Here is a 27,343-nt window from a genome sequence, read left to right as displayed (position 1 = left end):
CGAGTAGTGTTCTCTGCTGCAAACACTTCGAAGATGCCTGCTTCCTTAACCGGTCTGCTTATGATCAAAGATTTGCCAAAAAGTAAGTGTGATTTTTGGATAGATGACTGATGACTTTGTCAAAGCAGAGCTGCCAACTGTTGTGGGATGAACAGTATAAGCTAGCGACGTTAGCCGAAAGTTAACTCGTGGCAATCCCCGATCATAGTTGTTGTGGCGTTCGCTAGGTTAAGCGTGTTTAAATTGTGGGTCATCTACGATCTTGTCCGAAAGGGTTAATCCACTGTCAATCGGGAAAGGGGTGTGGATGTGCACATAAGCGGGTCGGCGTCGCGGTAATTCACGGTCACGTTGCAGTAAGAGACACACACCGCCAGTGAGTTTGTGCACATTTATTTGTATTTGTATTATGTATTTCCACCTTAATGCTTCTAGCATTGCATGGCATTTGTACGGTTCGGCGTTTCTTTCACGGTGATCGCTTGATAGCCTTCTAGTTTGTTTCGCGAGAGCCGCTGACAGTTGACAATTTAGCGTGTTGGCATTGAGTCAATCTCGCAGCGAATCAGCGAGCGCGCAGGTCACGCAGTGAATCATGGGAAATGTAGTCTCGGGACAACACTGAAGTGGTGCTTTGTAATTTGTTCGCTTGTGTGAAAAAACTACATTTCCTCGCGCCATTAGACGCCACTTTGTTTTCTTATTGTTGCCACAATAAAGTGGAGAAAGCCATCGACGATTGTGATATAGTGGATATTATTTAGTTGTAATACGGGAGTTCACCAATAGAGGGTACGCATGTCATTTAGATGTGTTATTGTTTGTGCCTTACTCCTTGACTAAAAGAGAGAAAAGTTGTTGTTCAGTCACTTGGCAAGACGTTGAGTAAAGTTCTAAAAGCCAATAAAGGTGTCGTGTGGGTCACTCGGTCAAGATATTGAACCTACCCACATGACGTCACAACTCCGCTCTCCTGAATGGTACCGCCCAATTGTCCGTCAAAACATAGTGTTAACCTGTTACGGCTACGTACATTCCTCCTATTTACGGCGTGTTTTTCTGCTCCTTAACATTAATAATCAAAATGTTGAAGGCGTGTGTGGCTGTTGGTTGCACTAACAGAGAAGATGGAAGGAGAGACTTGAAGTTTTACCGTATTCCGAGGGATCCAAAGAGGAGAGCGAAATGGACGGCTGCAATTCGACGTGAAAACTGGGCACCAAAAAATCACCACATACTATGTAGTAATTTTATATCCGGTAAGATGCATTTAAGATATACTTAGAGGGTTTTGGGCTGACAAATAACCACAATTAAGATCATTGCTAGGCTAATCGCCGACAACATACACGTATGTATGTAGTGAGAGTGCTATCGCTAAACCATATAAACATAAAAAGCCCTAACTGCATTGACAAATGACATGAAATAAATTAGACTTGACAGTGGATGTTAGCGAGAATAAAAGATTTTGAATTGAAAATTTCGTAACTCACCTTTCCAAGCACAAGATAGATTCCTGCCGAATTTTCGTGGACGAGGACCTGTTTCACCCAACCAGCAACGAAGTATTTATAAGCCTCCAAGCTCTTGAAGTTTTTCAAATTTTCGTGAGAATAGGCTGATTTTGTGTGGACAAGATAATTGTAAATATCAGCGTAGCAGATGTCAGGCAGACAGGGCGAAGACAGTGGGTCGAAAAACATCGATTTGGGCATCAAATATGGATCTGGCGACTGTATAGAACGAAGCTTTTCCACATAACGCCTTTTATGCAACACATCCAGTGAGTTTACGGCATCCGAAAGCACCGGGTCTTCCATGAAATGCATTTTAAATTCCTCGATCAATTGAAACCAATGCTAATACAGAGACAAAATGACGGACAAGGGGGCGGAACCATACAGCGAGCACGTGGTTTTGTGACGTCGGTGGGTAGGTTCTATAACGACTACTTTCCCCCCAACGTTTTTATATTATTATTTTATATGCACGAGAGCTGCCGGATCTGCCAAAATGAACATGAAGTCTGATTATTATGTTTTTTTAACAATGTCATCAGATAGACAAAAACATAAAATTATGTGCAAATGCCTGCATCTTCAAATCATGAAAATAATAACAGCCTTTATCTTACCAATGTTGTAATCTCGATGGGTCTTGTATCCATTCCATGTCAGGTAGTCTCGGCACATTGTTTGCATCCTGATTAGCGTCTGGCTAATACATGTGAGGTCCAACATAAAATTCCAAGCTCCTCTTCTTCCTCCAACTCTTCAAAAACTTGGATCTCCTCCCTTGCGCTCGATCTATCGCTTACATCGCTATTTGAATCATTGTTTGAAGGGCTTTGTATGGCGGCCGTATGTATGGAGGTGCCATCGCGTTCCCGGTGTGACATATCACTTCCGGGTTCGTCCCCTTTCAGGCTCAAACTTCGGAAACGCGTTTATCTTGTCAAATATACAACATATAAATTATTTTTTCATGCTTTATTTGTTGGACAATTTTTAATTACTTTACTTGTGACCCTATTTGGCATGTGAAGAAATTACTTCACATTACTGCTTTAAAGTCTAGCAGCAAGTGCACACCAGTCATTAAGCGGCTATGTCTCAGACGCATCCCAGAAACGGTTGAATGCGTAGCACTCGAAACAAAAGACAGTATTATTTTTCGCGAGACCCAAGCCTCCTGTGTCAATACCATGGGTGGAGTTTAAGGGGGGTTTTGGGCCCCCTTGTGGCCGAAAATTGTCATTGCATGTAATTCACTTTCATATATATGATTTTAAAATAAGAGTTTTCCGGTATTGTCTCTAAATGTTGTAAAGCAATAAAACAAACAAAAATGAATGAAATGAACAAAAAAAGATATTTTTATAATGGGTCAGAATTATTTTTCGAACAGATCATGTGACTAGCACCTTAGATGGTCATTTGCTTTGCTTAGCCAAAACCACCCGAGGACCGAAGAGGCAAGATGGATATACAGTACGTAATTTTTTTCAAACAACAACTACTGAGCAAGAGCAAAGGATTTAACATGTGGACCATGAAATGCCAGAGAGCACCGCCAAAATGGAGAGCGGAGTTTCAATTTTCCCCCACTAAAGACGCTAATTCTTCAACAGAGCCACGACAGATGTCTTGCCAATGTAGTTACCCCCATCAAAAATTGTATCCCCTGGCCGCAGGAGTGCACACACGCGCACACACACGCCCCCCCCCCCCCCCCCACACACACACACACCCACACGCACACACACACTAGTTATGATTTATGTCGACTTAAACAATTAGTTGAAGCCAGAAAAGAACCACAGTTATATATATTTTGGACATTGATCTTTATTAAACTGAAGAAACTCCATACAGGACTTGAATTAAAGTAATATCAATAACAGTTATAGGTCATCCAACGAGTAAAACAGGAAAACTGCCTTTTTTACGTTCAGTACATATGTTACGTTATATGACAGAAAAAAAAAGTTATTCTTTTTTTTGTATGGATGGGCCATGTTTTAAATCCTCGTCGATAACTACATCACCAAAACACAGAAATGAAGCAAATCAGTGTAACGCAGTGGCTTCGCCCAGGTGATACAATTTTTGACGCAGGTAAGTACATTGGCACGACACGGGCGGGAGTACCATATTCAGTGGTTGACTATCTTGGCGAAAAGTATAGCTGTACCAAGCAGCCTGATTTAGACTTCCCCTCAAGAATGATGGGAAACAAAAAAACGCTGTTTCTCAACTTATTAGTTAATATAAGTTAATTTTATTGCTGACACTGGGTTTCGGGGTCATCAACATGTTGTGCCCTCTCTGCCCCAAAAGTCAAACTCCGCCTATGGTCAATACTACTAGGTAGGATCGGGCCGACCGGAAGTCACTTGTTTAAAAATACGGTAGATCTGGTCGATTTTAAAAATAATATGTAATTGTTCTTCTTAATTTCTGCGTGCTGCTTTCACTTGAGAAAATTCATCAATAAAGCTTTTTAAAATGGTTTATAAGAAACAAAAATGATTCATTGAGGCATTTCATTTGTAAAATACATGTTAAAATCTTTTGTCATTGCATTGGACAGTACTTTCTTTCTGAAAGAAAGCTAACCAACATGCAGGATCTGAAAGGCAAATGGTTGTTCTATTGTTATCTTTAAATTCTCGCTACTCTCGCGCGATCTTGCAATCCTCGCGTGAACCGATTGAGCTGCTCCACAGACGTTCTGCTCGTAAAACGCATCCTGTGAAAATTAGGGGCAAGTGACAGCGGTGCGTTGATGCGCCGGCAGCGCTGATGCGTTACAGACGTGCCTGGTGTATTACCGGGGTTAAGGCGTTCGCACAGAAACTACCACAGTTGTTTCTGCACGTAGCACTTAGTTGCGCTAATAATAAATTTTATGAGGAAAAAAATGCACAAAAACGAATTGGTATGGAAGTGAATTGAACCATGCGAAACCGAAACGGTTCAATACATCCACCTCCACCTGAACCATAACACCCTTAGCGATTTTTCACCACATAGTGGCCAGTGTTAAAAAAGGAAGTGGCAGAAGAATTCCACTTCTAATATAGACTACACTTATGAGTGTTTCAATTGTCTTTCATAATGAACTTGCTTAAAAAAAAAAAAAGTATCCACCTCAAATATCAGTTTACAAAATCTGTTTTTAGACATTGGCAATTGGCGTTTTTTTTTTTCTTTTTCTATCATTATCAGTATCGACCTTTGAAAATCCCATATCGGTCCACCTCTAATCTTAAACAACTACATTTCTCATTTAACAGTCACGTTAGCAAATGAAAAGCTGTCTGTGCCTATCACATGTAAGATCCGGGTTTTTGAAGACATTGAGAAGACGGTCCGCTATGCCCAGATGCTGGAAAAAGCTGGATGCCAGGTATGAACTAATGAATATTTAGCTTTTAGTGTATGAGTGCTTGAGCAATCCTTGAGGTTATATACAATTCAATTTGCAAATCACTTTAAGCCACCGGTATCGTATATGATTAGCTACAGTATAAAAACAACACCAATCTAATTGTTTTGCTCATATATACCGGTGGCAGAACATTAGCGTGACTTAGCATTTGGTGTTAATGGTAAGGCAAAGTTATTTGTATAGCGCAATTCAAAGTGCTTTCCATCACATTAATATCCACTCACAGAGGTAAAATGATTCTTAAATATCACATTAAATCAAAAAGTTTAAAACCAAGACAATTGAAACAGGAAATAAAATGATACATAAAAATCACAATAAATCATCAAGAGAATAAAAAAAAAAAAAAAAAAAATTGAAATCGGAAATTAAAATAAAACAAACAAAAAAAGAACAAAAAGCAAGTAACTTTACATTTTAAATATATACACATATCAATATGCTGTGCTAAATCCATGATTTAAAAGAGCTAATTGTTTGAGCACACTTCAGACTTTCAGGTAATTTGTTCCAGAGGTGAGGAGCATAGTAACTAAATGCTGCCTCACCCTGCTTGGTTCTTGTTCTTGGAACATACAGCTGACCAGTTCCAGATGACCCTAGAGGTCTAGATCAGGGGTCCCCAAACTATGGCCCGCGGGCCGGATACGGCCCACCTCCACATTTGGTCCGACCCCCTGAACAATACCAGAGAGCATTTTGAATGTATTTATTTTTTCTCAATAGTGTTATTTATTTCCTGGCCTTTTTCTGTGAAGAACTCAGAGTTATTTGGTTATTATCTGTTTAAATTATAGTGTTATTATTATATTACTGTATATATCATATCATTTTTATTTTATTTACTTTTGTTCCGTGAAGAATCCAGAAAGGGTTATTTGATTGTGGCTTTCTGAAAAACAATCATTTTTACATTTAGGCACTCATGCCATCGTCACTTTTTTTCTGTTACAAACTGTCCCCAGCCCCTCATCAGAGAAGGGAAAAGTTATGTGGCCCTCACAGGAAAAAGTTTGAGGACCCCTGGTCTAGATGCTTCATAGGGGTCAAACAAATCAAGCATGTATTTTGGTTCAAGGCCATTAAGTGTTTTGTAGACAAGCAGTAATATTTTATAGCCAGTCACAGACTTCATAATGTATTGACATGACACATTCCCGATTCACTGCGTCACGCCTTCTCGAAGGGGGCCATCGCACTCTCCGCTTCATTTCTTAGCAGTCGGTGACATGCAGCGACCTAACACCGGATTTAGGTTGAAAAAGTACGAAAGCTGTACTGCATACAAACAGGAAGGATTGTCTCAGGAGTGATTTGTTCGAGGATTCAAGGTAATATATTTTTTGTACCATGCATGCATTTTGAAACGTGAAAAAAATCAATGGGAGAAATTAGCAGCTACAACATTGGCATCCCAATATTTACGTAAAATAAATGCTAACTGCCCGTTTTTTTTTTTTTTGCTTTTAACCAAGAATCGAGACTGTTTTACATCCACATCTATAAAGAATTCAGGGATTTTAGCGTTTATTCACAGGAATTTAACGGAAAAAGGTCTTTGTTTACATATGGCGGCCGCTAATTTGCTTACCGACTGGCATCATAGTTCAAAATATTTATATAAAATAAATGCTAACTGCACATTTTTTTTGGGGGGGGTTTTAACCAAGAATCATGACTGTTTTACGTCCATATCTATAAAGAATTCAGGGATTTAAGCATTTATTGATAAGAAATTAACGGAAATGGTTCTTCATGTACATATGGCGGCCGCTAACTTGCTTACCGACTAGCATCATAGTTCGCAATATTTACGTAAAATAAATGCTAACTGCACGTTTTTTTTTTTTTTTTGCTTTTAACCAAGAATCGAGACTGTTTTATGTCCATATGTATGAAGAATTCAGGGATTAAGGCATTTATTCACAAGAATTTTCAACGGAAAAAAGTTCTTTGTGTTTCCACTCGGTCGGCTATGATAGGCCTCCTATGACTCGGCCCCGTGTCCCGTCAATACATTATGAAGTGTATGAATCAGTGTAACAATTTCATAACCGGTTTAATATGGTCACGTTTCCTTGTATTTATAAGTACTCTGGCAGAAGCATTCTGTACTAGCGGCAGCTTCCTGACTGTTTTTTTTTTATTTTTTTTTTTTTTAAATTAAGAGTAAGACCTATAAATTTCTAGTAAAATGGAGTCATGTGATTATTGTTGCGACGTTGGTGAAACTGGTAGAACCACTGTGGGCATCTCTGGCAAAACTATAGTAATATCTGATTTATAGAATATAGAAGAAAAATGTAACGACTCAAGTCTACCCCAAAGTAGCGAAGGAAGAGTCACATTTCTTCTTCAAAAATCTATTCAAGTAAAAAAGTATAGCGCAGTAAAAATACTTAGAAGTATGTTTTCCTTCAAAAAGGTACTCAAGTAAATGTGTAATGGTGTAAATGTAAATTTGGCGCACATATTTATTATTTTTTTCATAATTTATTTTCAGCTTCTAACAGTGCACGGCAGAACCAAAGACCAGAAAGGAGCGATGACTGGAATTGCTAGTTGGGAGCATGTGAGAGCAGTTCGGTGAGCAGCAATGATCTATTTACGTATATCCTAGATTATGTACTATATTTGATTTAAATATTTCTTCCCTTTCATATCCAGTGCTGGCCAAAAGTATTGGCACCCGTGCAATTCTGTCAGAAAATCCTTAATTTCTCCCAGAAAATGATTGTAATTACAAATGCTTTGGTAGTAATATTTTCATTTATTTTGCTTGCAATGAAACAACACAAAAGAGAATGATTTTTTTTTTTTTTTTTTTTTTAATCATTATCATTTTACACAAAACTCCAAAAATGGGCTGGACAAAAGTATTGGCACCCTCAGCCTAATACTTGGTAGAACAACCTTTAGACAAAATAACTGCAAACAACCGCTTCCGGTATCCATCAGTTTGATTCTTACAATGCTCTGCTGGAATTTTAGACCATTCTTCTTTGGCCAACTGCTCCAGGTCTTTGAGATTTGAAGGTTGCCTTCTCCAAACTGCTATTTTCAGATATCTCCACAGTTGTTCTGCGGGATTCAGGTCTGGACTCATTGCTGGCCACTTTAGAAGTCTCCAGTGCTTTCTCTCAAACCCTTTTCTAGTGCTTTTTGAAGTGTGTTTTGGGTCATTGTCCTTCTGCAAGACCCATGACCTTTGAGGGAGACCCAACTTTCTCTCACTGGGCATCACTAGAGAAGCATCACATGATTTTTTTTCAAAGGGTGCCAATACTTTTGTCCATTTTTGGAGTTTTGTGTAAAATGATGTTTTTTTTTTTTTTTTTTTTTTTTTTACCATTCTCTTTTGTGTTTTTTCATTGCAAGATAAATAAATGAAGATATTACTACCAATGCATTTGTAATTGCAATCATTTTCTGGGAGAAATTGAGCATTATCTGACAGAATTGCAGGGGTGCCAATACTTTTGGCCAGCACTATACGTATATATAATGTATGTATGCACCTACAGTATGGCTGTCAAATTAACTTTAAAAAATATTAAATGAAAAATATATGTTACAGGAAGGCGGTAAATATTCCTGTGTTTGCTAATGGCAACATTCAACATCTGAGTGATGTGCAGCGCTGCATCAAAGAAACAGGAGTGCAAGGGGTGATGAGTGCAGGTGCGTGATGCACGGGCTCTTTTTACGGGCTCACAATTATTATTGTTCGGTATTGACGTCAAATACATATTTTCTATTTAGAAGGTAACCTTCATAATCCAGCGCTATTTGAAGGACTCAGCCCACCAGTTTGGGAGATGGCTGAAGAGTATTTTGAGGTGGTGAAGAAGCATCCCCCATGCAACCTGTCCTATGTACGAGCCCATCTCTTCAAGCTGTGGCATCACACGTACGTGTTTTGGATTTCTTCTGTATATGCAGAGGTGGGTTGAGGAGCCAAAATTTTACTCAAGTAAGAGTAGCGGTTCTTCAAAATAATTACTAAAGTAAAAGTAGTCAACCAAAAAATTGTCTCAAGTATGAGTAAAAAAATGTTTCGCGGACAAGAATACTCAAGATTGAGTAACTGCTTACAATATCTTTTTTTTTATTTTTATTTTTTAAACAATGTTATACATTTTCAGCACAATGCAATTTACAACCTAATACATGACCATTTTAGGCCAAAAATACACAAAAATAATCGAATTCCGACTAGAAAAATATACAGAAATGAAATTTCACCTGTCCAAAGAGCATCAGTGCCCTCTAGTGGAGAAGACGTATTTCCTTCCACTCCGCTCATATCTCCGGTTTTCCCTGGTCTATTGATGGCAAATAAAAACTGGGAGATGTTGAAATCTGCTATACTGAGTAATGTTGACGGCAACGTTCCATGTCAAATAATTTATTTTTTACATTGTTTTATAGACCCCATATGATTCAACAGGCCGGCGTGATCATAGGACTTTCCACTGTAAGCTTATGTTTGGTCATGTGACTGTTGTTACCTCCAATTGGTATAATGGAGTGATGTCATTATTCTTGCGACGTCTCATTGGTGTAACTGGTAGAGCCACTGCTGGCATATTTGGCAAAAAAGAAGTCAAATCTAATATGCAGAATAAATGGGAAAAATCAACGACTCTAGTGTAGCTCAAAGTAGCTGAACATGAGTAGTCTTCACACAATGAAGTAATAGTAAAATTGTGTGGTGAAACTACTCTTAAAAGTACATTTTTCTCTAAAAGTTACTCAAGTAAATGTAACTAGTTACTACCCACCTCTGTGTTAATGTCAATGTAGCATGATTAGATGCTTTAAATTTAAATTTAATAACTTGTTTTTGATTTGAATGGCACTCTCAAGGTTGGCTGCAATAAGAAAAAGCGATACTTTGAGTTGATAGAAAGTTTAATGAGAGGCACAACGTATATGCTTGATAATATAGAAAAAACATGAAATAAACAGCGTTTGTGTGTGTTGTGGGCATATTAACATAGTCATGCGGTGTGTTGTGTTAGGCTTCAGATCCACCAAGACCTGAGGGAAGAGTTGGCTAAGGTGAAAACCCTTGAGAGTTTGGTAAATGTTAGTAACCAGCTGAGGATTCGATGCCAGGTAACAACACATCTAGTCGCCTCGAAATAAACTGTATATTTTCAGACTCCACATCATTAATTGGTCTGCCATTCAGGAGGAGATTGCCAGTGGAAATGATACGAATAAGGAGAGCAGCCTGCCCTTCCCTCACTGGATCTGCCAACCATATGTCAGACCACCGTAAGTGGCTCATATCTTCCCCTTTAAGACTCTACATTAGTCATTCCAAACTGATATGCTGGCTAGAGATGTTCCGATCGCATATTTTTGCACCTGAGTCAGAGTTACATGATTTGGAATCCCGATACCGAAAAAGTTTTTTTTGGTGTTTTTATTTGAACAAAAGTTCCAAACATATCACAGTACTGTACTTTTGACAGTACTTCCTGTTCCGCGTTTTCCTGGAGTGTTGCAGAGTGTAAAATATATATATTTTTGTATCTTGGCAGTGCCATTGTATTTCTGGATTATTTGTTACTTTTTAGCCCTTAAAAATTTAAAAAAAGAAACAAACATTAAACCTGAACGACATTGGAAAAAAAATTAACATTGTGATATACTTTGAATATTGCAGAGGCTCCACACTTACTTTTTGAATTGGTTGCATTGGTGCGCCTAACTTTTTTCCTTAATAATAATAACAATACATTTTATTTCTAGAGCGCTTTTCAAGACACGCAAAGACGCTTTACAAGAATAATGGGAACACAGTAGCTCAACAGGAATAACAAAACTATCACAAAATTAGATTATAAGCAGGATAAGAGTAAGTAAAAAGTTTCAGAGGTCAGGATAAAACTGAGGTAAGGATCAAGGTGGGTAAGAACGTGTAAACAGGTGTGTTTTGAGTCTGGATTTGAAAAGTGAGAGGGTAGATATATTGCGAAAATCGAGGGCTAGGGAGTTCCAGAGCTTGGGGGCACAGTGACTCAAAGCTCTGGAACCGAAGGTGGCGAGTCAGACACGGGGGACCGAGGGGTGGAGGATAAAGGTGGTGAGAAGTGAACGGGGGGGGGGGGGGGGGGGTTAATACTGAGGATATTGCTTAGGTAGGGAGGGGCCAGGCTATGGAGTGCTTTAAAGGTAATGACACGGAACGTAATTGATTCTTAGTTTTACCGTGAGCCAGTGAAGTTGACGGAGGATGGGGGTGATGTGGTATCTGGTGGGGATCCAAGTGATGAGTCGTGCTGCTGAGTTTTGGAGCAGCTGCAGTTTATGGGGGGACTTATTTGGGAGACCGAAGAGCAGTGAGTTACAGTAATCGAGCCGGGAAGTGACTAGACTACAGATAAGAGTGGAAGCGGTTTGGCTGGTTAGAGAAGGGAGGAGGTGGAAGGCACCAGTGAGATCAAGAAGGACAAGGATTGATAATAAACCAGAGTCAGAAGCTATAAGGAGGTCGTTTGTAATTTTAAGTAAGGCTGTTTTGGTGCTATGGAGGGGGCAGAAACCGGATTGAAAGTGCTCACAAATGTTGTTGGTAATTAGGTGCTTATGGAGTTGGGATGCAACGTTTTTTTTTCAAGACTTTTGGAAATGAAAGGTAAGTTGGAAATCGGGCGGAGGTTATTGAAATTGGTGGGATCCAAACCGGGTTTCTTAAAAATGGGTGTGATCTAAAAAATGTGTGTGTTGTATCATGAGTAGGGCAGCGTGCAGCTATCAAATATTTTATTAATTGAGTATTCTACTGAAAACTCCATCGAGTAATCGGATAAAGCACTTTTTTAGGTAATGAACAATTATAAATATTAGAGCTGTCCCGACTAGTCGAAACAGCCGACTTGTCGACATAAATGCATTGACGAGCACAACATCCCGTTGACGGTTAATGAAGGGTTGAAAATATATATGGAAAGTTTGCAATGGCAGACGCTTGGTATGCAAGCGGGAAAAGCAGCACAAAGCCAAAAAAGCGCAGCAGACTGGCCAAAACATTGACTTATTTCAACGAAACAAAGGAGGGTACACTGTTGTGTCCTGTCTCTTCAATGCCAAGCTTGCATACCAGGCTGCACATCGGCAGTAAATGAAAACCGTAAAGCGCCGTCACCCAGTTGTAATTTTGGAGACTGCAGGAGACAACAAACTGACAGATCGTAAGTCCATCTAACTAACAAATTTTTTGAAGTTGCTAAGCCTGTCGCGATGTGCAATGAGTCCATTTATCGCACAGTAAATAAAAATAAGGGTGGTAATTTTCACGGCTGCATTTTATCGGCGCGTGCGTGCATACATTTATGCGTGCGTGTCCACGTGCGTGTTGATTTCATATGAGACTCCACTTCCTTTCACAGACATATATTGGTCATCGACACGCCGTAGAATTAAAAGTTCAGACTTACAAAAAAGGAAACACATCTATATTAAACACCGTAAACGTTAGCATTGCTATATTGAGGCAAATGGGGGAAAAAAAGACAATTTACTTTAGCCTGCTATAAAACATTGGCAGTCTTCTCCAAAACGTAAACTTGCGGTTAAAAGGGTACACTTAAAACGTAAAAATTCGCTGGTTAACAGCATTTGCAAATAGAGCAGGGCGGTAAACCGAAAATTTACCGTTACCGAAATTCTTCACGATGACCGACGTAATTTTGACCATGTCGGTAAATTCGGTAATTTAATAAAAGAAGAAAATATAGCCTTTTCATCCCGCTTTGACTCTGTGTTGTTCGGCTATGTTCATTCCCCTTTAAGAAAGCAAACAGTGCGCTTACGTTTGGAGTCACATGGTTTTCAGGAAGCCAATCAAACAGAAGCCCGGTAGGCTAACGCTAGCAGCTAACGCTAGCGGCTAACGCTACAAGTAAACGGGATGAAATTGGACTTAAGTTAGCTTCGCCAAACTTTCACCCGACATTAAGTAAACTCTTGACGGGTTCCAGATAAAGATGGAAAAACCGAGGCTTTCTGAAACAATGAACCACTTTTAAGACAATTGCCCTAAATTGAATCACTGTTTGACACACTGCAAGAGCCCCATCTACTGGATAAACAGTGCAAGTTTCTTTTTAAAAGTAAAGTTGACAAATTGCCTCAGCATTACATACAGTATCTTCAATAGAATTAAGTGGATGTCGTCTATTTCAACCAGGAGATCGTGTCGTCATTAAGTGTGTTTTACACAATTAAAGTTGACCTCTTTAAGCCTGTGTCATTGCTTTTGTCTGTGAAGATGTGTTCAAAGCAGTATTTGTAATACACGACAGTGCTAGTCTTGTAAGTGGCTCGTCCTAGATGACGGCGAGTAACTATGTATTGTTTATTCTTTGTAAAAATTACACTACAGTAAGCACAGTGCTTGGGAACAGGAATATTATTGCATACTGTAAGGATTTCCAAAATCATAAGATGTAAATTGAGCCGAATAAAAGAAAGGAAAGGTTTGTGAAACATTTTATTTTTTAATTAAGTATAATTTCTGGGGGGCGGGTGGATGTGTCGTATTTGTATCTATTCTAAATATCTAAACGTATGCCACTATCTAGTGTATAACAATGCGGAATGAATTTAATGAAATTCAAGTGATGATATTTTTCAAGCCATACAAGCTGTTATAAATGTTCACACAAGAATTCTTATTGTTTACAAGATTTTTTTAAATACTTAATGTTTAGACTGCATGTGCAATTGTTAAATTGAAAGCTGGTAAATAAATTTAACGAGAAACTGTTAATTTGTATTCCATGCATTGATTCAAATTTTCAAATTATATAACTGTTTGCTTGGGCGAATTTATCGTCATTTATCGTTATCGAGGTAAATCTGCTCAATTTATCGTGATATGTACTTAAGGCCATATCACCCAGCCCTATTTGCAAACGAAAAAAATGGAGAAAAAAAATCTATTACTGACACCACATGCAATGACGAAAAGCTTACTTTATTGGCGGCGTGTAAAGCTTACAGTTAGAGGTTTAGCTAACGTAAAAAAAGCCTACTGACTAATTGGGAGAAAAATAGTCATTTGGGACAGCCCTAATTGAACCATTTTTAGACAGTCAATGTCTTTTATTTAAGATGGACATTGTTGTAAACAGCCAACAATTGCATCTCAGATGTGACTAGGGAAAAAAACAAATTCACTGCTTTCACTCAAAAAGCTTAAGATCTCATTAAAAAAAAATTCTTACCTAAAAATGTCGTTACGCTTGATAACACCCATCACTTAAAAGGTGTTTTTTTCCACGTGTTTCAATTGAATTTCCATTTGTGTCAAGCTATTTTTAAGTTGTAGTTTTAAGTTAGTCTAAATTGTAAATCCTGATAGGATTGTGCAGTGTTCAAAATTAATGTATGATACCTGCTGTACTGTAGCACACTTAGCACCAGTGCTACTTGGTGTTTTAGCCATCAGTAACTTTCAAGCTAAAATTGTCAGTTAGCTTTATTATGATTTTACACCCTCAGCACTCTACAGCGCTGTGTTTTTACAGATTTAATAAAGCCTGAATGAAAGACACATTAGCCACGCATCAACAGTAGTCATACTTAATAGAAACCTAGCCCTCCACAGGGCTAACGTTACGTTAGCAAGGTACAGTAAAGTTAATCTTATTTATTAGTGCTGTGTTAACTTAATTTTACCTTGTCCAGAGTATTGCTCCTTCACTTTCAGAGTAAACGTGATGCCTTCAAAGGAGCGGTGTCTAGACTGGCGGGTCGTGCGGTGGCGCCCGGCCCGGGTCTTGCGGAAGGGTCTACGGGGCCGCAGGTAGCTGGGGCTGGGCGGCCGAAGTGTAATGCAAGTCCTGTCTTACAGTGAATAAATGAAACCGTGTTCACCTTGGTCTCTAGCTTGAAATGCTCCCACACTTTTGACGTTTTCTGCTCCTTCTTGCTGCCTTTCTCTTCGCTTTCGTCATCGTTACCTCTATATTCAAGCATGGTTGAAATTAAATATATCTGCTCCCTTTCCCTTCTTCCTCTACACACGTGACGTCAGCGCGTTGTGCATTAAAAGTTGTCCGGGCAAAACTTCATCGTTAGAGCTGGCAAAATTAAACGATTCTTCGAGGCGGAGAAAATGCTTCGATCAAGTTTTAACATGGAATTACTCAAATCATTTGAGTAATCTTTTCAGCTCGAATCACGAGTGTGGTAAAATTGTGCCAAACAAATAATGCGTAAAATTTGTTTTGGCTGCACACTGTTTTTAATGACCACAACAACCCTAATCTATTGCTTTTCTTTACCCTGTGTTACAGGCCAAAAGATCTGTCCGGTAAAGGGAACATACAGGATTCGCAAGAAAAGACGAAAGGGTGCCAAAAGAGAGCACTAGAAGACACAACTATGTCAACCCAAATACTCTCAAAAAATAAACAGAAGAAAAGGTCCCGCAATCCCAACAAGAACTTTTGCCCTGATCAGAAACGTAAGTTCAATCATACTTTTTTGAATTAAGTACCCTTTTGTAACGTCTACAGATTCCGACTATTTTAATTTATTCTTCATTGAGTGAAGAATCACTATGTCAATCACAACAATGCGACAAAGAAATTAATGTGGGGACAAATCGTTTATCATACTTGCAGACTTGTACTTCTATTTTATTACACACTGGTACATATCACTGACAAATTTTCTAATGTTTGCACATCAACAGTAAAGAAGCTCTTTAATGTTACTATACCTCAGTACTTCTCAAATGGTGGGGCGCGCCCCCCCAGGGGGGCGCAGAGCGATGCCAGGGGGGGCGCGAGTGACCTCGGGGAACATGCTTTTTTTTTTTTTTTTTTTTGCCGTACTAGAATAAAGTGTACTTGCACATCCACTCCGTGGGTGGCAGTGGCGCTCTCATTTTCAAAGTGCGTGCAGTATTTTTGAAGTAAGCAAGAGCACACGGAAGAGACTCATGCAGAGCTGGACTCACGCAGCGACCCACTGTCTTCTTCGGTTCTCACGTGTCCGGCCGAGAAGTGCCGTTTTCGGCTTGGGATCGTCACGACCACCGCCCTCACCTACGGTTCTCCCTCGACCGCCGAGAATGCGCTTTTTTCGGGCCGTTTGCCTTTGACTTTTAATATAGTGGGAAATGAGGAAAGACCACTGTTTACTGAGTCTAAAAATGATTATAGCGGAGAAGCCAAATCAGTTAAGACATTAGACCTCAATCTCATTGATAAGCCGCTTGATTGTTTTTCAGCGAAAATGTGCCGAATATTGCCAATTGTCACAATCGTCCCGCTTTGTCAGTGTTATATCAGTAGACCAGTGAGCACTGTGGTGAATCAGCGAAAATAAAAACATTCCTTCTATCCAAAGACCTTTTTCCCCCCTTCTATTCAGTTTTGTTTTTTTTTCGGTCAAAATTTTTGGCATGTTGTCCTGAAGAGTAAATGTTTCTAATCAATTTGAATTTGTTATTATTTACTGATTTTATTACATTTTATTTTTCAGTATCAAATGGTCAAAAATGTACCTTGAGTGAATTTTTACAGTTTGGATGTGACTTTTTTTTTTTTTTTTTTTTTAACCTCAGGCAAATTGATGCGCGTTAAGTCTTTTCTGTTACAAGCAACACAATGTTAAAAAAGTTATACTTTATTATAAGTTGATCTATGTTACTTTTTTTCTTTAATAGAAAAAAAAGGACACAATGTTAGGCTGAGGCGTACTTATAATAGTAATATAGACGAATGATACTATTTACAGTGGCGGCAGAGAGTTGGGGGGGGGGGGCGCGAAACATTTACGTCTTCCTTGGGGGGGCGTAACAGAAAATAATTGAGAAGCACTGCTATACCTGTACATGGTCACCTCCTTTTTCCCATTTTTCACACAAAAAATGGCTTAATCATACTCCCCTTTCTTTGCTGTTTAATTTTTTTTCCCTCCTACACACCCACCATGAAGCAGTTGAGCAAAGATTGTGCCAAAGACCTTTAAGGGCGCTTTCACACTAGCACTGTTTGTTCCTTTTTAAACACACCAGTTTGTTTTTTTCCAGATTGTTCGCTTCATTTTGTAAATGTGAACGGCGAACGCGCATCCAAACTCTAGTTCGGCCCCAACAAACGAACTCTGGTCCGCTTAAAAATCGTGGTGCACCCTACTTCACTTGTGAATGCCAGTTGAGCGGGGTGCGCTTGTAACAGTTGCCAAGACAGGCGGAGCTTCTCGGGGCGGCCGTTTTGTGAGTCTCGCTCTCCTGGAAGTTGCGACAATTTGACAGGGGTACCATGCGGTTCCCTTTGATGGTTTAGTTTTACCCTATGCATTTTTTTAATATACTCCAATTCGCTCGGCATAGAGTCAGGAGGGCCGACCCCTCCACTGGTAGAGCAGTGACTTTATGCTACATTACGTGCAGCGTCACAGCGTAATGCTGTGACACTCCCTCCCCTCTTTGGAGGGAAGTATTTCCTCCTGTATTTGTCCAATCAGTGAGTGCGCCTTTCATCCACGTGATGCTACTCGGAAAGTTCGGTTGGCACGGTGTGAATACGGAACCTTTTCAACAAGTCATTTGCAAGTGTTGTTGCGAGGTAGCTCTCCAGCCGAACCCTGGTCCTCTTTGTCTAATGTGAAAGTGCCCTAAATTAGGGTTGTCAAATGTGCAGAAGCAGCCCATCAGAGGATCCAATCCGGCTCACAAGGTTGTTCTGCCTGACAGGCATGTTGTTGCTCATTCATTCCTACTGTACAGACAAAATCACATGCTTTTATTTTGACATTGGCACTATAAAACTGTAGATTTGTGATTTCTGTGATCGAGTGCGTGTACTACTACTACAGTACTACTACTACTACACTACTGCAACACTACTGCACTTGGCTCACTTTCATATCTGCAGTTACAGTGGTATGAAAAGTATCTGAACCTTTTGGAATTTTCTCACATTTCGGCAAAGATCAGATCACCAAATGTGATCTGATCTTTGTCAAAATCACACAGATGAAAAAACAAAGTCTGCTTTAACTAAAACCAACCAAACATTTATAGGTTTTCATATTTTAATGAGGATACTATGCAAACAATGACAAAGGGTGGAAAATAAGTAAATGAACCATCACATTTCATATTTTGTGCCCCCCGCCCCCTTTAGCAGCAATACCTTCATCCAGACGCTTCCTGTAGCTGCAGATTAGTCTGGCACATCAATCAGGACTAATCTTAGCCCATTCTTCTCTACAAAACTGCTGTAGTTCAGTCAGATTCCTGGGATGTCTGGCATGAATCACTGTCCTTAGGTCATGCCATGGCATCTCAAGGGAGTTCAAGTCTGGACTTTGACTTGGCCACTCCAGAACGTGTATTTTGTTCTTCTGAAACCATTCTGAAGTTGATGTGCTTCAGTGTTTTGGATCATTGTCTTTTTGCAGCATCCATCCTCTTTTTAGATTCAACTGTCAGACAGATGGCCTCAGGTTTTCCTGCAAAACATCCTGATGAACTTTTGAATTCATTCTTCCATTAATGATTGGAAGTTGTCCAGACCCTAAGGCAGCAAAACAGCGCCAGATCATGATGCTCCCTCCACCACGTTGATGTTGGTGAGCTGTTATATTTTTCCTGCACACATGACGTTGTGTGTTACTCCCAATCAATTCAACTTTGGTTTCATCAGTCCACAAAATATTTTGCCGAAACTACTGTGGAGTGTTCAATTGCCTTTAAACGGGCAACAATGTTGTTTTTAGACAGCAGTAGCTTCCTCTGTGGAGTCCTCCCATTAACACCATTCTTGGCCATAGTTTTACATATAGTTGCTGTGTGCGCAGAGATATTGGACTGTGCCAGTGATTTCTGTAAGTCATTAGCAGACACTCTAGGGTTCTTTTTACATCTCTGAGTATTCTGCGCTGATCTCTTGGTGTCACTCCTTGGGAGAGAAGCAACAGTACCAAACTCTCTCCATTTGTAGACAACTCCTCTGACTGTCGATTGATGAACATCCAGACTTTTAGAGATGGTTTTTGTGTACTTTCCCAGCTTTCTACAAATCAACGATCCTTGATCGCAGGTCTTCAGACAGCTCTCTCATGATGCACATCAGACAATGCTTCTCATCAAGACAATTCTCACCAGGTGTTTGTTTTATAGTGGGCAGGGAAGCTTTAAACCACTCATCAGCAGTGTTGGGAGTAACAGCGTTACGTAACGGCGTTATTTTTTCAGTAACGGGGTAATCTGACTAATTACTTTTTCCACCGTTACAACGCAGTTACCGTTACTGACGGTCAAAAGCGGTGCGTTACTTACTCTGAATAAATTGAAGAAACTACCAGCCGTGTCGAGTCGACACTCTGCTCTGTTGATTTGTCATCCAAGACTTGGGGTGCGTTCAGGTTCGAGAATAGTGCACGTACTTCTGACTCCAAGCTTTTTGTCCCTGCTCGTTCAATTAGACAATGCTTTCCAAAGTTTGGTAACGTTTCTGTGTTTGCTGCACCTGATGCTAGCCTCGTTCCCATCTCCCACTGTCAGCCAGCAATAATTCTGCTTCTATCTTGAGGACGGCAGACGCTTTGAAGGTGACGTGAATTGTCGGGAAACGAGCCTACCTGAATGGAGCCCCTCGAGAGATGCGATGGAAGTGATTGTGATTGGCTGAGGGTTAGAGTCATGTGTCGTGGTAAGCCAATCAGAGCCGGTGATTTCACAAGCAAACCGGAACAGCGCGTGCGGCAAACACACACACGCAAAACAGATGCTCAGGGTCGGGATGGCAGAGCATTCAGAAGAAAAATTGTCCTTTAAGAGGTGGAGATATAGACACTATTTCAAGTTTGTCGAAATTATAGGAAAGAACCTGCATGTAATGTGTAATTTAAGTCCTGGGGCAAAGCTTTTGTCGACATCTGTGGTAAGCAATTCAAATCTGCTGAAGCACCTAACAAGTTAACTACCTGTCTGTTCTTCTCTATTCCACTGACTCGAATACTGCTCAGAAAATTTCAAATTCTTTGACATACAACAAGTTCTTTTTAAAGTAACGGAAATAGTTACTTTCCCTGGTAACTAGTTACTTTTACTATGGAGTAATTCAGTTACTAACTCAGTTATTTTTTGGAAGAAGTAGTGAGTAATGTAACTAATTACTTTTTTAAAGTAACGTGCCCAACACCGCTCATCAGTGATTGGGCACACACCTGACTTAAATTGTTTGGTAAAAATTGGTTTCAATTGCTCTTTAAGTCTCCTTTGGCAGAGGGTTCACTTACTTATTTCCCACCTCCTGTCATTGTTTGCATGTTATTCTCATTAAAATATGAAAACCTATAAATGTTTGGGTGTATTTAGTTAAAGCAGACACTTTTTTTCATCTGTGTGATTTTGACAAAGATCAGATCACATTTGATTATTTTATGCAGAAATGTGAGAAATTCCAAAAGGTTCAGATACTTTTTCATACCACTGTACATTCATTCATTAGCCCCCTCCAATCAAAATGAATTGGATGTCCATCACCGGCAACGGCAAACAAGGAAGTGATCCGAAAATGCCCCAAAACCAGCAGGAAGTGACACAACATCAACATAATCTGGAAATGCCTGAACAATCAACAGGAAATGATCGTAAATTTACAGGAAGTGTAAGCACATTAGTATCTTGAAATTACAAAGAAATGAAGCAAAATTTTCCTGCCATTGACAGCGGCATACGTCCAATTCACTTAAACTTGAAGGACTGGCTGTGAATCCTGATCTTTCAGTGCCATTGACATAAAATCCATTTTGATCCCAGTCAAAATGGATTGATCAGGAAAGGGTAAAAGAAAATGTCTATAGACCAAGGGTGGGCAAACTATTCCACAAAGGGCCGCAGTGGGTGCGGGTTTTTGTTCATACCCATCATGAGGACAGCCTTTCACTAATCCGGTTTCTTACAAGTGCAATCAGTAAATTTCAGTCAGGTGCTTCTTGTTTCCACTGATACCTCATTGGCTAAACTGTCTGTGCTGAATAAGTTTGAACAAAGACCAGGACCCACTGCGGCCCTCGAGGACCGGTTTGCCCACCCCTGCTATAGACCCTACCCACGTGACGTCACAACTCCGCTCTCCTGACTGGTGCCGCCCACTTGTCCGGCAACACATCGTGTTGACCTGTTACGGCTACGTACATTCCTCATATTTACGACGTGTTTTTCTGCTCGTTAACATTAATAATCAAAATGGTGAAGGCGTGTGTGGCGGTCGGTTGCAATAACAGAGAAGATAGACGGAGAAGACGGAGAGACTTGAAGTTCTACCGGATTCCGAGAGACCCGGAGAGAAGAGAGCGAGATGGGCTGCTGCAATTCGATGAGAAAACTGGGCTCCAAACGATTACCACAGATTATGTAGTAGTCATTTTATATCTGGTAAGATGCATTTAATATATATTTAGAGGGTTTTGGGCTGACAACCACAATTAAGATCATTGCTAGGCTAATCGCCGACAACATACACGTATGTATGTAGTGAGTGCTATCGCTAAACCATATAAAGATTAAAAGCCCTAGCTCCATTGACAAATGACATGAAATACATTAGACTTGACAGTGGATGTTAGCAAGAACAAAAGATTTTGAATTGAAAATTTCGTAACTCACCTTCCGAGCACAAGATTCCTGCCGAATTTTCGTGTACGAGGACCTGTTTCACCCAACCAGCAACGTAGCATTTATAAGCCTCCAAGCTCTTAAAGTTTTTCAAACTTTCGTGAGAATAGGCTGATTTTGTGTGGACAAGATAGTTGTAAATATCAGGGTCAGGCAGAGACGGTGAAGGCAGCCGGTCAAAAATCATCAATTTAGGCATCAAATATGGATCTGGCGACTGTATAGAACGAAGCTTTTCCACATAACGCCTTTTATGCAACACATCCAGTGAGTTTACGGCATCAGAAAGCACCGGGCCTTCCATGAAATGCATTTTAAATTCCTCGATCAATTGAAACCAATGCTAATAGAGAGACAAAATGACGGACAAGTGGGCGGAACCATACAGCGAGCACGTGGTTTTATGACGTTGGTGGGTAGGCTCTATTGGAATATTGTTTTTACCATCTCTCCAGTTCGTACAGCTAAAAGCAGAACATGGTGGCATACTGGGAGTACCTTTTTCGTTTCGTTTCGTTTTTTTTTTTTTTTTTTTCCCTTACTAATAAAAGTCTGTGTATGAAAGGACAAGCCGCTATACGACTGGGAGTACAACAGTTAGTGCTACATTACAGTAGACCAAAATACAGGAATATGGATCAACCTTTAAGATATTCAATGTATCGTATTAAAGCCATGAACGAATAAAATACCAAAAGAAACGGTTTTGACTTTTATCGACATAATTCAATCAAGCCATTTTACAGAACTCCATTTATTTATTTTAAAAAGAGTATACTTTAATGTAAAAACTTACAAATGCACTGCTTTTCTCTCGACAGCCAAGTACATCAAATGTGAACAGTGTGGCAACCCAAAGGTAAGATATCAATTCAATACATAAGACAATATGTCCTAGATCCATACATTTCAGAAACATGGGCAGTTTTCAAAATATTACAATACAATACATATATACATAGTGTCTACAAAATTATACATATTATTTAATAGTAGTAAAGATAACTTTCATAAATAGTAGTTTGTACACCTTTTGTTTGGCACAGGAAATTGTTACATTATCAAGGACAATGACTACAAAAAAATGAAATATATACCGCACTTACAAATACGTGGTACATCGACATACGATCCTTTCAACATCCGACGTAAAATTTGACTTGTCATTTTTCTCGACATATGACGACATGCTCGAAATACGACGATGTATGACAGCATCACAGTGTCATTGACTTTTTGACTTAGAAACCAGGAGCTGGAATGAATTCAGTCCATATGTAGAGGTACCACTGTACATGACCCTGTACAGCTAGACACATTAAAGTGCACAGACGTTAATAACATGTTGTATATAAACCGGGACGATGCACTGCTTTATGGTCACTAGCAACTTACTAGATTTGTTTTTCTGTGTTCACATTTTCCGCCGTTCTTGCGTCTGTTCATCCTATATTGTCTATAGTCTTCTTCTATTGTCAACTCCTCACTGGCTGCCCTCTTTACACCCGTTTAAGGGATTAGTGCCCCACAAACAGGACAGGGGAGATTAGGTACTGAAGGTGACAACGGTATAAATCCATTATGTGTGTTGTAATAAAATATTGATTTTTGCTGTCAGTTTATCGATTATTTATTGTAGTCCTGCAACGATTGATCGAGTATTGATCTAATTAAAGTGGAGTTGTAATGGTTTGTATTGAAAGTGATTGCATTTAATTCTATTGATTTGGGTAGATACTGTTCCCTCTAGTGGTAACAGTAAATATGACGTAACTCATTTCACATGGTTGAATCCAGTTGCTCCCTGTTAAGACCAACATAAGCTGTTTTTGTTTGAGCTAATGTTTTTTTTTTTTTTTTTTTAAATGCATTCGTAATTTAGTTTATAGGTATATTTAGCCATTTTTTGTAGAAATATGTGTTTGAACCATTTGTTAAGAGCATTGTAAAAAAACAAAAACAAGCAAAAAAATTTTTTATAGCATTGAAGCTAGCGGACTTTTGCTATGTAAGTTAGCCAATTATTCTTTTGTTGTACTTAGATCCTCATTTATTTATTTTTTTATACCGTTTGAGGCTCAGCTCAGATATTTAAATTTTTTTATGTTCCTTATCCGATTACTCGATTTGAACTAAGTTGTTCATTGATTGATCGACTACTAAAATAATCGATAGCTGCAGCCCTAGATTATTGTGACAGAGAGTGCAAGAATTTATTGGAATCTAGACCCCATGCCCCCAACACTACATGAAATATATTATCATCAAAATAAATATATAATAAATGATTAATTGTGAGTAAATTATGGTCTGGGTGCGATTAATTGTGATTAAAAATTTTAGTCACTTGACAGCACTTATTTTATTCTATTCTTACAGGGAAACAAGTGTGTCTTCAACCTTTGTCGAGGCTGTTGTAAGAAGAAGTCCTACAAGGAGGTGGCAAACTGTTTAAGTTAGTATATACAAATGCATATATATGTCAGTATATTCTGTTTTATATTTAAATTTGAAAAATCACATGGCTAGTGTTATAGACTTCTCAAAATAGAGGATCTAAGCGGCCTCTTAAAGGAGCTATATGTAAGGTTGGTGGCCAAAAATGGTTCTGCAACCACTTCTCTATGGAGAATCAAGCTTTATCATACCAATGTTGCATTTCAGTCAAAAAAGACAGGCTAACAAACGACACACTTATGGTAACAATGATCATGTGTACATACAGCATGTGTAGTAGAGGTGTGACATTATATCAAAATGGTGCTGTATCGCGGTACTTTGTATCCCAAAAGTTTAACGATATGTTCTTGTTAAAAATCGATATCTCGTTTTAGAAAGGTGTCATTGTTTGGGGGAGGTCGGGGGGGTGGGGACAGAACCAACAGCTTACTACCATTATCTTCCACTAGAATAGTGTCTGTGTTAGCTCAGTAGCTGCCATTGATAGTGCTAGATGTCCAGTACATTTTGACTTGAAGGCTCAAACATAGATTGGACATCTAGCGCCGTCAATGGCACATTCTTTCCGGTTTTGGGAGCATTTATTGGTCACTTCATGTTCATGTTAGGGCATTTACAGGTAAGCCTATGACAAATATTGTTATCATGATAAAAATTTTCTTATCGGTCGATAATGATAATTATCACGATCATCTTTTTCTTTCAAATTTGAAGTCAGATTTTTGCCACTGAGGGTAAGTTACTGCTGATGTTACCAGATGCTGCTTTAACCAATCTTTAATTCCAGAACAAAGATGCATGTATAATGAGTATGGAATACCAAAAGGGTCGAAATTAAATAAATATAAAGAAACATTTTGAAATAAACACCATTTTGATAAATAACAGACAAATTGTGTAATATGGCCCTTAAATTGTACAATAAGGTAATATTATTATGAAAAAGATTTTCCAAGCTAAAATGAGTTTTTTCACAAAGTATTTTTTTTTAATTTCATCATGCCTTTTTCCATAATAGCCTTTTTATTTCATAACGTCGTTTTTCAGCACAATGAGTTGTCTTCTGTCAATTAAATACATAAGGTGTCGTCAGTTCAGCGATTTGCTGGATTGTGGAGTCTGGTTATACTATTTCCCCCTAGCGGTTGGATAAAGACAACACCCTCCTCTACGGACTACCCTCTCAGAGTTACTGTTCACGTTCCGGGAGGTGTAATTACATGGGTGTAATTACATTTCAAATCTTACTGACTTCTATCGAATGTTTTTGTTTTCTTTGACCAACATATTTCCATATACTATATTCAATAACACGTGATCTAAAGTGAAATCTATAGTAATATATTCATTTTGTAACACAGATAATAAAAGTTTTTATTCTGATTTACAGGCCATGGACTCAAATTCAAGAGCAAAGCTGATGCAATTAAAGCTCAAGAAGACCAGAGAGATCCAAAAATTGAAATGGAGAAAAACTGCAGCTCTCCACAGTCCCTTCAACACCAACCCACAAAGCTTCATACAGAGGATATGGCATAGCGTCCAGATCACAAACTTTTTTTCCCTGCTCTGAGCTTGCATGCATTTTGCTGCTTAAACTACCTGTATTTTCTCTGGTATTTTTTTTCCCACCAAGTTCGCTTTTACAATGAGCCTTGACCCAGAAGACGATGTTCTTCTTAAGCAAGACGAACAAGACTCTGCTGCGGCTGCATATTAATAATTTATAAGAAGAGCATCGTCGTCCGGGTCATGGCTCATTGTCAAGCGAACGTGGTGGAAAACACAAATATTGGACATACTTTGTTTTTCGACTTCAGATAATTAAACTGATATAGGAAAAACGGATTAAGGCTTGTCTGCCGTTATTTAATTAGTGTTTTGTTTTTTTTTATTGGGAAATGGGAGACAACCCGTGTTGACTACCACTGGCATAGTCTGTCGATACCTCAATGCCGAAAAGCTACAGTAGTAAAAAGAAATATTATGATTTACCGTAACATCTAGGGAAAGATGTGTTTGGAATATTAAATATTTGTGTATAGTGTATATAGAAATTTATGACTAACCATTTGTCCAATGAAGTGGACATCTTGCATTTCCCAGTATATTTTTGAACTCATGTTACATAATTGTGTCACTGTTTTTATGACTTTTAGTTATAAGTTAGTATGTAATTGTAATATTTATAAGCAATTAATTTAGAATATACATTTTTGTGCAGATTAACTGTAGTTTGCATTATTTTATGCATTTTATCTTTTTTTGTAGGTAAGTCACAACTAAAGTTTCATTGGTTTTCTTCTTCAGGCCTATGGTGTTGAAAGTGTTGAAATTTCCCAAAATATGTTTAAATGTTTAACAAAGCATAAGAGGGATCAAGGGTTCCTATATTCACAATAGAACACAATTCATTTGAGTAAATAGTAAATTTACTTTGCTTTACGTTAGGAGTGCAGGTGCATGAAGTTCACTGGATTGGACATGTTTGTAACTTCATGAAGAAAAAAAAAAAGAAAAATAAGAAATTGAACATTATCTTCATCTCCTAAAAAGAATTTAAAACATCAGAAAAAAATATTGACCAAGGTTTAAGGGTTAAATGACACTTGCAGGCTAGAACTAAAATGTATGCGAGATGCTTTGTGTGCCCCATTTGATTTTTTTTTTCTGAAGCCATCCGCGCTGAAATCAGTGATTTAGTTTTTATTTTTTTTTAACTGTGCGTTCTAATCCTGTCGTTAAGATGCATGCATGAAGGGAGAACAAAAACTTCGAAAAAAGCCTTTTATGAGCTTTAGTTCATTTATAATTTAAGTGTGCATTATTTTACGGACAGACTCGAGAAATTTCAAATTTAAGTGTTAATACATGCATTGGTCTATGTTGTGTGCATATGACACATCCAACATGGCAGAAGCATTGCGGGTGTGCTCGGTGAATCAGATTTCTACATACGTATAAGTCTATGGTTTGGTGGAACCCGTGATCTGAGTAGTTCCGGCTATAGATAGCGTATGTGTAAACTAGATTTCTAATGCGCGCTGTGAGCCAACGAAGACGAGCGCTGTCACTTGTCTACCATTTTGCGTCGGAGCCATTCGCCAAATATAACATTGTCGTCGAGGAAGCTTGTACTTGAGAAAAAAACTATAGCTTAATAGCTTAAAGATATTGCTCAATTTTCAACTGATTTCCAAATTGTTTGTTTCCATAAGCGTCAGAGACGCATTAAAGTAACTGCATGTGTAATTATATCGTATTTCA

General features: G+C 38.8%; 1 protein-coding gene across 2 annotated transcripts in view; it reads left to right on the top strand.

Moving 5' to 3' along the window:
- dus1l (dihydrouridine synthase 1-like (S. cerevisiae)) overlaps window positions 1-25,889 on the top strand; it is a 35,168-nt gene extending 9,279 nt beyond the window's left edge. Inside the window, exons 5-14 of one of the 2 annotated variants that reach the window (XM_057861019.1) lie at window positions 4,802-4,914; window positions 7,460-7,542; window positions 8,534-8,637; window positions 8,719-8,866; window positions 9,981-10,077; window positions 10,154-10,239; window positions 15,273-15,442; window positions 22,438-22,475; window positions 23,996-24,055; window positions 25,467-25,889. In XM_057861019.1, coding sequence (XP_057717002.1) covers window positions 4,802-4,914; window positions 7,460-7,542; window positions 8,534-8,637; window positions 8,719-8,866; window positions 9,981-10,077; window positions 10,154-10,239; window positions 15,273-15,442; window positions 22,438-22,475; window positions 23,996-24,055; window positions 25,467-25,649 — 1,082 coding nt within the window. In that variant the 3' untranslated portion in view covers window positions 25,650-25,889. Of the gene's footprint in view, window positions 1-4,801; window positions 4,915-7,459; window positions 7,543-8,533; window positions 8,638-8,718; window positions 8,867-9,980; window positions 10,078-10,153; window positions 10,240-15,272; window positions 15,443-22,437; window positions 22,476-23,995; window positions 24,072-25,466 lie in introns of both variants that reach the window. The other variant, XM_057861020.1, reaches the window with a different exon arrangement.
- Window positions 25,890-27,343: the final 1,454 nt, after the last annotated feature.

This window comes from Corythoichthys intestinalis, chromosome 16 (assembly GCF_030265065.1).
Source record: "Corythoichthys intestinalis isolate RoL2023-P3 chromosome 16, ASM3026506v1, whole genome shotgun sequence".
In the NCBI taxonomy this organism is placed as follows: domain Eukaryota; kingdom Metazoa; phylum Chordata; class Actinopteri; order Syngnathiformes; family Syngnathidae; genus Corythoichthys; species Corythoichthys intestinalis.
This window is presented reverse-complemented; position numbering and strand designations above follow the sequence as displayed.